Here is a 13,822-nt window from a genome sequence, read left to right on the forward strand (position 1 = left end):
TCAGGTTATAGTATCCGTTTTACGGAAGGTGACACTGAGGCCCAGAAAAGTTAGGCATTTCTCCAGGGTCAGGCTAGTGAAGGCCTAATTCGTGTACTGCTTTTGAAAAAGAAAAAAGGAAACTTATATACAAGATCATTTCAAATGTAAACTTGGTAAGAAAGTTGTCAGGGCCACTTAGGCCCTAAGTCAGCCTGGAGACATAACGTTTCGCAAGTGATCTGAGACTTGTAGGTAACGGAAAGTGAGCGAGTTGTTAGAAAGAGGCAGAAGCTTGGGGACAGCAATATCTTTTTTTTTTTTTTTTACCACTAGCCTAGACACACTTAACAAAGTGTATCCTATGAAAATGTTGGAATTGCATTAAGTTCCATTTTTAATTGAGTCAGAAAATATGACCTTTTTTTTCCTTAACAGCTATCCACTTTATTTTTGAAAGTGTGTCCTTAGTGTTGTAAAATCATTTGAAAATATCTTTGACTAAATAAGACATATGTCAGAACTTTTTTCAGTGGGCTAACATTCTGTATGGTTGCTTCTTTCTTGTTATCAAAATGTGTTTTTCTAAAACTGAGAGCTTAAATAACCCTTGAGGGGAGTCTTGCACATCAGAAAAAAAAAAGAAAAAAGCTACCAAAACCACTATGAAGGATGTGGGGGATGGGAGGTGGGGTGATGGCATTCCTACCCTCTTTGCCTGGGCTTCCCTGGTGGCTCAGAGGTTAAAGCGTCTGCCTGGAATCTGCCTGGAATGCGGGAGACCCAGCTGCGATCCTTGGCTCAGGGAAGATCCCCTGGAGAAGGAAAGGGCAACCCACTCCAGTACTCTTGCCTGGAAAATCCCATGGAGGGAGGAGCCTGGTAGGCTACAGCCCATGGGGTCACAAAGAGTCGGACACGACTGAGCGACTTCACTTCACGTGCCTTGTCATAATTTGCTCGTAATGGGTAGTTACATGTATAAAGAGGATTTTTTAGCACTAACCAGCAGAGTCATCCTTGTGACTAGCTCCCTAAAGCACTGCCTGTCTGGCATCAATGGTTGGAAAGAGGACAAAGCAGTACTGGAGTAAGGCATTTCCCTAGGTTTTCCCCTGGTATTGGTTATGATGTAATGTGGATAGTTGTGCAGCTGTAGAATATAAGGGAACAGATTCACTTCTTATGTTCACAGAGCTCAAAGAAGACCAGAGAGGTTTTGCCCAGGTGCTGATATGGAGCAGGTGTCATCGACAGGCAGACCTGTGCAGATCACTGTGACAGAGGGATATGACTTGGTAAAGTTATTTTCGGGAATTCTGGAAGTCCCTAGTTTATTCGTTCTTGAGAGCACTTTTGTCTTTAGCCTCCTGTCTCCCTGTCAGTCATCCTATTGCGGCTTGGGCAAGAATGTGTTGGGAACATTAGCAGGAGGAATGGAGTTCTGCATGTTTCTGTCCCACCAAATCCCATGGCTTTACATAGTAATGGCACTTCCTTCTCAGTGTTCCTGTACTCCAGTACTCTTGCCTGGAAAATCCCATGGATGGAGGAGCCTGGTAGGCTGCAGTCCATGAGGTCGCGAAGAGTCGGACACGACTGAGCGACTTCACTTTGACTTTTCACTTTCATGCATTGGAGAAGGAAATGGCAACCTACTCCAGTATTCTTGCCTAGAGAATCCCAGGGATGGGGGAGCCTGGTGGGCTGCCGTCTATGGGGTCGCACAGAGTCAGACATGACTGAAGCGACTTAGCAGCAGCAGCAGCATAATCTGCAAGTCATGTTAGTGTGTATAAAATACCTGGCAATTTAAATACTAAACTTAATGAGGGTAAAACAGCTGGTTTTCATTTTCCTAAACAGCAGTTCCTTTCTCCTGAAAAGGATCTGAATTCTTCCAGAGCTTCTCTTGTGATTAATTTCATTTGGTGAAACTGCAGTATAACTATTAAACTTTAAAAGAATAATGAAATGTCAAAATATTCATTCAGTACTATGAAGTCAAACAGCTTATTCCAAAACAGGATATAATAAATGATCTCTACTTTATTTTAAAGGTATATATAAATGTGTATATATATATCTACATAACAGCAAAACACTAGAAAATATATTATTACAGGTAATTAGTTTTTCTATGTGCTTTCCTCACTTTTTCAAAACTTCCACTCCAATTAAAACAAAATCATAAAAAATTTCCAGTGTGCTTTTATAATCATATAAACACAATAACTTATTTTTCAAAACTTCCAACTTAATGGCCTTTAAATAGAATATTGCATTTAGCTGCAACTGTATTTGTTTAATGACTTTCTACTTCCCCCATTTGTATCTGTGGTATAGCTTGTTAGAAAAATGTTTGAAATGTGTCAGTTTAAGTCACAATGGGTTGCCAGACATGTGGGAAAATTCTTTATTTGAATATAATTGTAAAGTATGTTTCTGTCAACAGAAAGGTTTTAAAGGAGATACTTCAGTTACCTTTATTCGTGCAGAATTCAATCAAGTGGTTCTGGGAGACTCTGCAAAAATTACTGTTTCTCCAGAAGGAACTGCAAAATACAACTTCACTTGCAGCTTTGAGTTCAATCCTGAAGGAGGAGGAATCGCTTTAGATGACCTCGCCCACAAACCTGTGTTCTGTAAGTCCTTGTGATTCTAGATACATTAATTATGTGAATGATCAGGGTATTCTGAGGTATTTAGTAGATCTTGTTGGGACAGATGAACACATCTTAACCTTTTTAATTTAGAAATAACACAGAATAATTTGAGTCTTACCTGGTTCTGGCAGCTGTCACCATAACCTGCTAATTTTAATCAGTTTGTATCAAAGACCTTTTGACATGTAACTGGACTTTTAAAAATGATTTTAAATTTTTTTTCCAAATTGGCTTTATTCTTTCCAGCAGTTGATAATAAAACACATATATGATCAAAAAAAGAGAGAGAATTTGTACAATTTTAAAGAAACAGTAAGCAATAATATAGAAAGAAGTAAACATACTCTCTTATGAAAAAAAGGAACCCCAAGTTTGAAAGCAAAACCAGTGATATATAGATAATTTGATCTGTTCATGTGTACAACTCATTTTAATTTCCCTAAAAATATTATTTAATAACTATTTAGTAACTAGTAAGTTCTGTTAACAGTCAAACAAGAATGGAGATAATCCTCAAATAAATCCATGGTCATAAATGAATAGACATATAATTGGACTTTGCAGCATTGGTCTCCTAAGCTGGTTTGGAAGCTTTTCCTTTGTATTCTTATATTTAGGGCTGTTAGATTTAGGGGGGAAAAAAAAAAGCAAAAAACTATTTGAGACATATTTACACTAAAAAATTATGTGTTATCTGAAATTCATATTTAATTGGGCATCTGGCAACCCTATCTGTACTTCAGTATATTCACCATACTGTAGAGCAGTTTTTAACTATCTTCCTTTTTAGAGACACTTTTTGAAATCAGGCAGTGTCTTATTTCAGAATTTCTAGCACCTAGAAATATCTGGGATATAAAAGGGCTAAAAAATATTTGTTGAAAGAATGAATGGATAAATAAATGGACAGTTTCTATATTCACACTTTTACAGTTGCTAGCTACATAATATTATCTCTGAAACACTTTGTCCCTAAACCTATATTCTAGGCTAAGTCTTTTTTTGTTTTATTTTGTTTTAATCCATATCCTTTTTTTTGATAGTGTGATTTAAAAGTTTTATTTTGTTTATTTATTTTTATTGAAGTACAGTTGATTTCTAATGTTGTGCTTGTAAGGTAAGGGAGTTATAGAAGGCGAGGTTCAGAAAAAGAACGAGACTGGCACTTTATAGGAACAGATCACCTTTAGAGGCAAGAAGGGGCAGCAGTCAGATTAGCGAGCTGCTGCACTAACCTAAGAAATGAGTAAGTATATATAGGCATGTATGTGAAAAGTTACGGTCTTAAGGGGGCCCTGTTCTTCTCCAATGTTGTTCGGAGTAGTTATCTCTTAAATGGCTGGGGCAAGGAATTTTGGAGATCGGCCAGAGGCTGGACCAGCTGGGAGCTGCATGTAATCAACCTTAATGTCCATTGTTTTCCTTTGTGTGAGAGTTCTTTGTTTTGCATAGAATGGTGGGGAGAACCTGAAGGGGAGTGTTAGCTCCAGGCTATTTTGAGTCAGGTAACTTTTCTTCAGTGCTAATTTCTACTGTACAACAAAGTGACTCAGTTATACACATACATGCATTTTTTAAAAATATTCTTTTCCATTATGGTTTATCCCAGGAGATTAGATATAGTTCCCCGTGCTATACAGTAGGACCTTGTGGTTTATCCATTCTAAACTTGAGAGTTTGACTTATTGACCTCACACTCCCAGTCCGTCCCTCTCCCTTACCCACTTTGCCTTGGCAGCCACAAGTCTGTTGTCTGTGTCTGTGAGTCTGTTTCTGTTTTATGGATAGGTTCATTTGTGCCATATTTTATTTATTTATTTTTGTTTTGTTTTGTCTTTTTTATTATTAACATTAGTAGCCTTGAGATATGTTTAAATTGCAACTGTCATTTTGAATGTTCACATTAAGATATACTATAATTTGACTTATGAGGACTTTTTTAATTTAAAAAGTTTTTATTGGAGTATAGTTGATTTACAGTGTTGTGTTAGTTACTGCCATACAGCAAAGAGTCAGTTACACATACATATATATCCACTTTTTTGTGCCATATTTTAGTTTCCACATATAAGTGATATCATATGGTAGTTGTCTTTCTTTTTTCGACTTACTTCACTTAAAATGGTAATCTCTGGTTGCATCCATGTTGCTGCAAATGGCCTCATTTCAATTCCATTATGTGTGTGTGTGTGTGTGTGTGTGTGTGTGTGTGTGTGTGTGTATGTGTGTGTATGTATCCTCCTTATCCATTCATCTGTGGATGGACATTTAAGTTGTGTCCATGTCTTGGCTATTGTGAATAGTGCTACTATGAACAAGGGTACATGTGTCTTTTTTGAATTTTTTGAATTATGTATCTTTTTGAATTATAAATTATAGATGGATAAAATGTACGTACAAAATTAAATTATGTACCATAATTAAACAAACAGAGTAGTGAAGCCTTTCTAAGTATTTTACCAATGCAGAAGCCACAGAAGGAAAACAAAATACATTTTACATAAGCAACTATAAGATATCACAAACTGAGACACAGTTTGTAGTTCTGTACTTTCCCTTTAAAGAGCTCCTATATGCCAATGAAGAAAACACGTAGAACCTAATGGATAAATGCACAAAGCATATGAAAGAGATAGGAAAATTTCACAGATAAAGAAACATAACTTACCGTTAAACATATGGAAAATGTTCAGTCTCACTTTAATACGAGAAATAAAATTAAGCAGAGATTCCATTTTCACAATTAGCAAGATCACAGAGTTTAATAATGTAACATTTAGACAAGTATGTTACCAAATTGTATTAACTTTGCTAGAAATGCTGACAGAGGAACCTAAATTTAGAGGAAACAAGGATTGAGAAATAAATGCAGTGAGAAAGAAAAAAGATGAATCCAGAAGGTGAGATATTCTCTATAACTGTCCTGATGTCTTCAAGAAAGCAGTGCCATATTAAAAAAACATATGTGGGAGGAGGGACGGTTGTAAATGAAAAGAACATGAAGAAACATGACAGCCAATTGCAACATGTGGCCTTTGATACAAACCAGCTACAGAATAAATTTTAGGACAGTTGAGAAATGTTAGATGTAGACTGGGCATTAGATGCATTAAGTAAGGCATTATATTTAATGCTGTTGTGCATATTTACTAGATGTGATAGAGGTGTTGTGGTTATGTAGGAAAGTACTGTATCTTGGATTTAATATCTGGGAGTAAAATGTAAAGATGTCTGTAACTCACTTGGAAGTATTTCCACAAACCTGAAGCAAGTATATGCTAACTATTGTTAAACCTCCGTGATGGTTATCAGTCCAGTTCAGTTGTCGCTCAGTTGTGTCTGACTCTTTGCGACCCCATGAACCGCAGCACGCCAGGCCTCCCTGTCCATCACCAGTGCCCGGAGTTCACCCAAACTCTCGTCCATAGAGTTGGTGATGCCATCCAGCCATCTCATCCTCTGTCATCCCCTTCTCCTCCTGCCCCCAATCCCTCCCAGCATCAGGGTCTTTTCCAATGCGTCAGCTCTTCGCATGAGGTGGCCAAAGTATTGGAGTTTCAGCTTCAGCATTAGTCCTTCCAGTGAACACTCAGGACTGATCTCCTTCAGAATGGACTGGTTGGATCTCCTTGCAGTCCAAGGGACTCTCAAGAGTCTTCTCCAACACCACAGTTCAAAAGCATCAGTTCTTCGGTACTCAGCTTTCTTCACAGTCCAACTCTCACATCCATACATGACCACTGGAAAAACCATAGCCTTGACTAGATGGACCTTTGTTGGCAAGGTAATGTCTCTGCTTTTCAATATGCTGTCTAGGTTGGTCATAACTTTTCTTCCAAGGAGTAAGCATCTTTTAATTTCATGGCTGCAGCCACCATCTGCAGTGATTTTGGAGCCCAGAAAAATAAAGTCAGCCACTGCTTCCACTGTTTCTCCATCTATTTCCCATGAAGTGATGGGACTGAATGCCATGATCTTAGTTTTCTGAATGTTGAGTTTTAAGCTAGCTTCTTCACTCTCCTCTTTCACTTTCATCAAGAGGCTCTTCACTTTCTTCACTTTCTGCCATAAGGGTGATGTCATCTGCCTATCTGAGGTTATTGATATTTCTCCCGGCAATCTTGATTCCAGCTTGTGCTTCTTCCAGCCCAGCGTTTCTCATGATGTACTCTGCATATAAGCTTAATAGGGATATTCATTATACTGTGTGTGTGTGTTAGTCGCGTCCAACTCTTTGTGACCCCATGGACTGTAGCCCACCAGGCTCCTCTGTCTATGGGGTTTTCCAGCTAAGAATACTGGAGTGGGTTGCCGTTTCCTTCTCCAGGGGATCTTCCCAACCCAGGGATTGAACCCAGGTCTCCTGCATTGCAGGCAGATTCTTTACCATCTGTGCTACTCATTTTTACATATTTGAAATTTTTCATAATAAATATCAACACATACAAGGAATGATGCTGCAGTGAAAAGCCTGGTACATACCTTGCATGCTCTATAAATTACTCCAAGGTGTGCTAAGTCCTATGCTGGGCAATATGGGAAGATCTGGAACAGTGTTTTCAAACTACAGATGGTGATTTTTAGTCTTTCTGAAAATTGATTGAGGGAGTCATGACCAGTAATTTCTTATACATGAAGCATAATAGAAAATACCTAAGGATTTTGAGCTAGTAAGGATGAATATTATGTGAAGCTTTGTTACAGTCATATGTATCAGTAAATTTATACTGATGTGTGTACATGATTATGATCTAAAATCCTTTTTAAAAATAATTTGCATGGAAAGAAGTTTAATAAGTCACTGAGAAGGTCCAGCATCTACCACTGGAAGTTGCTAATAACAGTGCCTTCTCGAGTTTCCAGTTCATTTCTCTTAACTTGCTTCTCTGTGACAGTGCTTTGTTTGTTTGTACCTTGGTTATCTGATTTGTGAGTTAGACATATTCTCATTTCTTTGTTTTGATTTTTCTAGTAACAGTGACTGAAGTTTTACCAAAGGAAAAGAAACAGAAAGAGGAGAAGACCATGGTTCTTGGTCAAGCTGTGGTGGACCTTCTTCCTCTGCTGGAAGGTCAGATGTGTGATTTGCTCAACAGCAGAAATAACCAAGCCCATAAAACTTAGTTCCAGAGAAGTGCAAAAATCACCCGCAATGAATTTGAGAGATGCGATGAAAAGATGAGCACAGCTATCTCTGCAAAACCCTTCCTTTTTTGGCTTGACCTGGGCTTCTTTTCACAGGAGAAAGTTCGTTTGAAACAGTGGTACCACTGCACCCTGTGCCAGGTTCGCCCATAGAACCTTTTCGATCAGGTGTTAAGGTAATCAGAGTTTTAACTCTCCAACATTTCAGCCTGATGTTCAGTCAAGACTGTCTGCTCTTAAGGTTCAATTTAGTTGAGTCTAATTCGTCAGGCACCTTCTTTCCTTCTTTTCACAGGCACACATAGTGTTAGGTTCTGGGAAACAAAGATAAAAAAGGCAGAATCCTACCTTAGGAGTTCATAGTCCACTCATCAAAAGTTATGACCACCAGTGTGATTAAATGATGGGGTGGGGTATATGGACACAGAGTAGATATCTGTTACTTTGCCCCGGGGTATATATAGGGAAGGTTTACCCATCAAAATACCTCTTTAACTATGTCCTGGTGGGTTAAATTAAATAGTATATGAGTCAGCTAACACAGTTTCTGCATGGTAGCCTGCCCCTGACCACCGGAAGAGGGGAAGCATGAATCGGTAGGCTGTGCTACTGGTTTGTGTTCTGGGCCTTGTTTCAGTTTCTCCTGGCATCAGCAGATTCTTGAGGCACTGCTGTTACCATTCTTGTGCAGGTACACACTCACTCTTCAGCAGACACCACAGCTGCCTTCTGTTTTGCACAAGCAAAGGAGAGAGAAAGGCCCAACTGTCCCAACTATTCTGAATGCAGTTCCCTGTTTAACAGTTGAGGTGGGCCCTTCCTGATTCTTGTGGATTCTGCCACAATCCACTCCTACATCTGCTGTGATTCTCTCCTCTTATTCTAGGATATGATTGTTTTTTTCCTGTTTTTTTTTTGGTCGGTCTGATTTAATTTTCTTTCTGTCTGTCAAGGATTCCTAAAACTGTGTAGTCCAGGGATGGTGTTTCTTGTTCTTGGGCTGTTATAGCATTATTGTTTTATTGATGATAAGGATAATCATTTAGTATCTTTCTGTCATTTCATATGCTGGAAAGAGGTAGATATTTGAGCTCAATTTGCCTTCCTTGGTCCAGTGTCCCAGCCTCTGTGCTGTTGATTTCCTTTAAATCACTGTAGGGGAAAAGTTAGTCAAATGATTTGTCAGTCCTCATGACCTCTGCTCATAATATTCCTGTGTTTAATTGCTTCACATACTCAAGGAAAAAATATATGACAAGAGTTCTCACTAATTTTATATAGTAGCATATATACTAGTTTTTTCAAGACTCAGATGCTAAAATGACATAAACCTGTCCTTGAAAAGGAGACTTCAATTTGTCATCTGGTATTCCTTATCATATTCAATAATACAAATTAGAAACCTGAGGGACATTCCACTTATCTTCTCGGAGACATATTGATCAGAGATACCACATTCTCCAATGTCTCTCCTGCTTAAAAAGCTTTCCTCCCTTTGGTATTCTGATTTCTAGCTCACTGAGTCTACCTTCTTAGCTTCCTGAATTGCATCTCTTTCCCCTGGTGGTGGTGGTGGTAGTTACTAAGTCATGTCTGACTGTTTGCAGCCCCATGAACTGTAGCCCACCAGACCCCTCTGTCCATGGGATTTCCCAGGCAAGAATGCTGGAGTGGGTTGCCATTCCCTTCTTCAGGGGATCTTTCCGACCCAGGGATTCAAGCCAGGGCTCCTGCACTGCAGGCAGATTCTTTACAGTCTGACTCACCACTGAAGCTCCTCTCTTTCCTCTATCTGTTGCTTAGTATGAAGGTTCTGTCCTTGGTCACCTTCTTCTCTTAATCTGTGTTCAATTCCTAGGGAAGGGCTATCATCCATAAATTTGAGGGGAAGGGTATCATCCATGAATTTCACATGTAAAGTCTGACATTCTGAAATTCAGGAAAGGGATCTGAGCTGGAGCTGCTGAATTAAAAGTCTTCAGACCCCTCTCCTGAATTTCAGAATGTCAGACTTTACAATTACCGACTGATTTCTCTATAATGAAATTCCACTCAACATTTTAAAACTGAACTTAGCATCTTCCTTTTACTTTATTTTGGATAGTGGCATCACTCATTCATAAATCACAGGACATCTATAGAATCTATATTACTTCCATGACTGCTCACCCAGACTCTGACACTAACCTGCAAATTGGCCCTGCACCAAATCCAGCCTTTTCTGTATCCTCAGTGAGTGCCTTTGGAATCTCTCTTCTTAGCTTTATTCTTACACTTTACCACCTTATAATCTCTCACCTGGAACATTACAAGTAGACTTGTAACTGCCTTTGCTTTCCTCCAGTTCTGCCTTCCCACTGCTTGCAGAGTGACTTAAAAGTAAATACGATCTCATCTCTTCCCCTGCTTCAGATCAATTCAGTTCAGTCGCTCAGTCGTGTCCAGTTCTTTGCGACCCCATGGACTGCAGCACGCCAGCCCTCTCTGTCCATCACCAACTCCCAGAGTTCACCCAAACCCATGGCCATTGAGTCAGTGATGCCATCCGACCATCTCATCCTCTGTCGTCCCCTTCTTCTCCTGCCCTCAATCTTTCCCAGCATCAGGGTCTTTTCAAGTGAGTCAGCTCTTCACATCAGGTGGCCAAAGTACTGGAGCTTCAGCTTCAACATCAGTCCTTCCAATGAACACCCAGGACTGATCTTTAGAATGGGCTGGTTGGATCTCCTTGCAGTCCAAGGGACTCTCAAGAGTCTTCTCCAACACCACAGTTCAAAAGCATCAATTCTTCGGTGCTCAGCTTTCTTCACAGTCCAACTCTCACATCCATACATGACCACTGGAAAAACCATAGCCTTGACTAGATGGACCTTTGTTGGCAAAGTAATGTCTCTGCTTTTCAATATGCTATCTAGGTTGGTCATAACTTTCCTTCCAAGGAGTAAGTGTCTTTTAATTTCATGGCTGCAATCAACATCTGCAGTGATTTTGGAGCCCAGAAAAATAAAGTCAGCCACTGTTTCCACTGTTTCCCCATCTATTTCCCATGAAGTGATGGGACCAGATGCCATGATCTTAGTTTTCTGAATTTTGAGCTTTAAGCCAACTTTTTCACTCTCCACTTTCACTTTCATCAAGAGGCTCTTTAGTTCTTCTTCACTTTCTGCCATAAGGGTGGTGTCATCTGCATATCTGAGGTTATTGATATATCTCCCGGCAATCTTGATTCCAGCTTGTGCTTCCTCCAGCCCAGTGTTTCTCATGATGTACTCTGCATAGAAGTTAAATAAGCAGAGTGACAATCTACAGCCTTGACGTACTCCTTTTCCTATTTGGAACCAGTCTGTTGTTCCATGTCCAGTTCTAACTGTTGCTTCCTGACCTGCATATAGGTTTCTCAAGAGGCAGGTCAGGTGGTCTGGTATTCCCATCTCTTTCAGAATTTTCCACAGTTTATTGTGATCCATACAGTCAGAGGCTTTGGCATAGTCAATAAAGCAGAAATAGATGTTTTTCTGGAGCTCTCTTGCTTTTTCGATAATCTAGCAGATCTTTCAATGTCATTTCTGGTTCCTCTGCCTTTTCTAAAACCAGCTTGAACATCAGGAAGTTCACAGTTCACGTATTGCTGAAGCCTGGCTTGGAGAATTTTGAGCATCACTTTACTAGCGTGTGAGATGAGTGCAGTTGTGTGGTAGTTTGAACATTCTTTGGCATTGCCTTTCTTTGGGATTGGAATGAAAACTGACCTTTTCCAGTCCTGTGGCCACTGCTGAGTTTTCCAAATTTGCTGGCATATTGAGGGCAGCACTTTCACAGAATCATCTTTCAGGATTTGAAATAGCTCAATTGGAATTCCATCACCTCCACTGGCTTTGTTCATAGTGATGCTTCCTAAGTCCCACTTGGCTTCACATTCCAGGATGTCTGGCTCTAGGTGAGTGATCACACCATTGTGATTATCTGGGTCGTGAAGACCTTTTTTGTACAGTTTTTCTGTGTATTCTTGCTACCTCTTCTTAATATCTTCTGCTTCTGTTAGGTCCCTACCATGTCTGTCCTTTATCGAGCCCATCTTTGCATGAAATGTTCCCTTGATATCTCTGATTTTCTTGAAGAGATCTCTAGTCTTTCCTATTCTATTGTTTGCCTCTATTTCTTTGCATTGATCACTGAGGAAGGCTTTCTTATCTCTCCTTGCTATTCTTTGGAACTCTGCATTCAGATGCTTATATCTTTCCTTTTCTCCTTTGCCTTTTGCTTCTCCTCTTTTCACAGCTATTTGTAAGTCCTCCTCAGACAGCCATTTTGCTTTTTTGCATTTCTTTTTCCTGGGGATGGTCTTGCTCCCTGTCTCCTGTACAATGTCACGAACCTCCATCCATAGTTCATCAGGCACTCTGTCTATCAGATCTAGTCCCTTAAATCTGTTTTTCACTTCCGCTGTATAGTTATAAGGGATTTGATTTAGGTCATACACGAATGGTCTCGTGGTTTTCCCCCCTTTCTTCAATTTAAGTCTGAATTTGACAATAAGGAGTTCATGATCTGAGCCACAGTCAGCTCCCGGTCTTGTTTTTGCTGACTGTATAGAGCTGCTCCATCTTTGGCTGCAGAGAATATAATCAGTCTGATTTCGGTGTTGGCCATCTAGTGATGTCCATGTGTAGAGTCTTCTCTTGTGTTGTTGGAAGAGGATATTTGCTATGATCAAATCTTGGTAGCCTTACTAAAAAAGTTCATTCCTAGAGCTTTTCATGCTGCCAGAAATACTTTTTCACCTTTGAAAAACAGAAATATGTTGAAGAACATGATTTTAAAATATTTAATAAAAAACATAAAATTTTTTTCAGCTCTATATTTAAATTACAGAAATAATCATAAAATGCAGACTGGCAATAAAAGCACCCTAATCTCACTCACTCATGTGCAACTATTAATAACATTTTGGCATAAAACTTTCTGATTCCTTGTCTATATGTATTTGTATTCATACTTGCCCTCAGAAAGGAAGGGCTCTAACTTTGAGATAAGATTCTCTTCTTGGCTTTATCTCTAAATTATGGGACCTAGAAAGAGTTATTTGACTCCTCTGTATGGAAATAATTAAACCTGACCTTCTTACCTTGAACAGTGATGTAAGATTCAAGAGAGATAATGTGCAACCTGGGGAGGCCACTGGCGTTTTGAAATTTCTGTGTAATTTTACTCTTTTATAGCAGTGCAGCCTTGAAGTTAAAGTATTTGTCGCGGAGCCCTTATTGACCCCAGCCCAGATCTCAGGAGGCAGTCTTCTGAAGGTCACATTGGAGGCTGCCTACTCTGTGCCTGAATCCTTCATTCCAATAGGGCCGCTGCAGAACTACATGGTTGGTATGCAGGTTCCGTCAGCTGGAGAGGTAAAGACTTACAGCCCGATATTCATACAGATTTAGACACTCGTATGGCTCTCTCTTCTTCTCCTTCTAAGATTTTATTCAAAGCAAGCTCTGTTAACAGCTGAGTTTTTTAGGCTCAAAAAAAATCAAGTTTACTTTTTTTTATACATGGATGTTAATTTTATAGTTTACATGTTACATATAGTCTGTGTATAATTTATATCAATAAATACATATTTATTGTGGAAAATATGTGAATCACTTAAAAACTGACAATTTTTGGAAGTCGTATTTCTACAAAGATTACTTTTTGCATATATATTGTAAATTTTGTATAGTGTTTTACGTTAGAGTCTTTCACTTCCAAGTTATTTTCTTAGTCCAGATTTCTATAGAATGATGTGTATGGGTCTTTTGAGGCTCTTAAAAGAGTTTTTCTAATTGCTTGCTAAAAAAGTATAATAGTTCCATCTGTGTTATTGCCATTTCACACTTTTTATGCATAGAAATCTCCAATTCCTTTTCACCATTCAGCACTCCCACCTGCAGTGCAGTTTCTCTAATATTTACCAACTCTTGTTATTTTCTTTTTTCATAATAGCCATTTTAATAGGTATGAAGTAGCAGACCTTGTGTTTTGATTTATATTTCCCT

At 39.1% G+C, this 13,822-nt stretch overlaps 1 protein-coding gene across 1 annotated transcript in view; it reads left to right on the forward strand.

The window, feature by feature from the left end:
- Positions 1-1,214: 1,214 nt before the first annotated feature.
- Positions 1,215-13,822, forward strand: part of CFAP70 (cilia and flagella associated protein 70) — a 78,008-nt gene continuing 65,400 nt past the window's right edge. Inside the window, exons 1-5 of the mRNA XM_052640446.1 lie at positions 1,215-1,277; positions 2,435-2,624; positions 7,618-7,716; positions 7,887-7,966; positions 13,010-13,189. Coding sequence (XP_052496406.1) covers positions 1,215-1,277; positions 2,435-2,624; positions 7,618-7,716; positions 7,887-7,966; positions 13,010-13,189 — 612 coding nt within the window. The remainder of the gene's footprint in view (positions 1,278-2,434; positions 2,625-7,617; positions 7,717-7,886; positions 7,967-13,009; positions 13,190-13,822) is intronic.

This window comes from Budorcas taxicolor, chromosome 5, assembly GCF_023091745.1.
Source record: "Budorcas taxicolor isolate Tak-1 chromosome 5, Takin1.1, whole genome shotgun sequence".
Lineage (NCBI taxonomy): Eukaryota > Metazoa > Chordata > Mammalia > Artiodactyla > Bovidae > Budorcas > Budorcas taxicolor.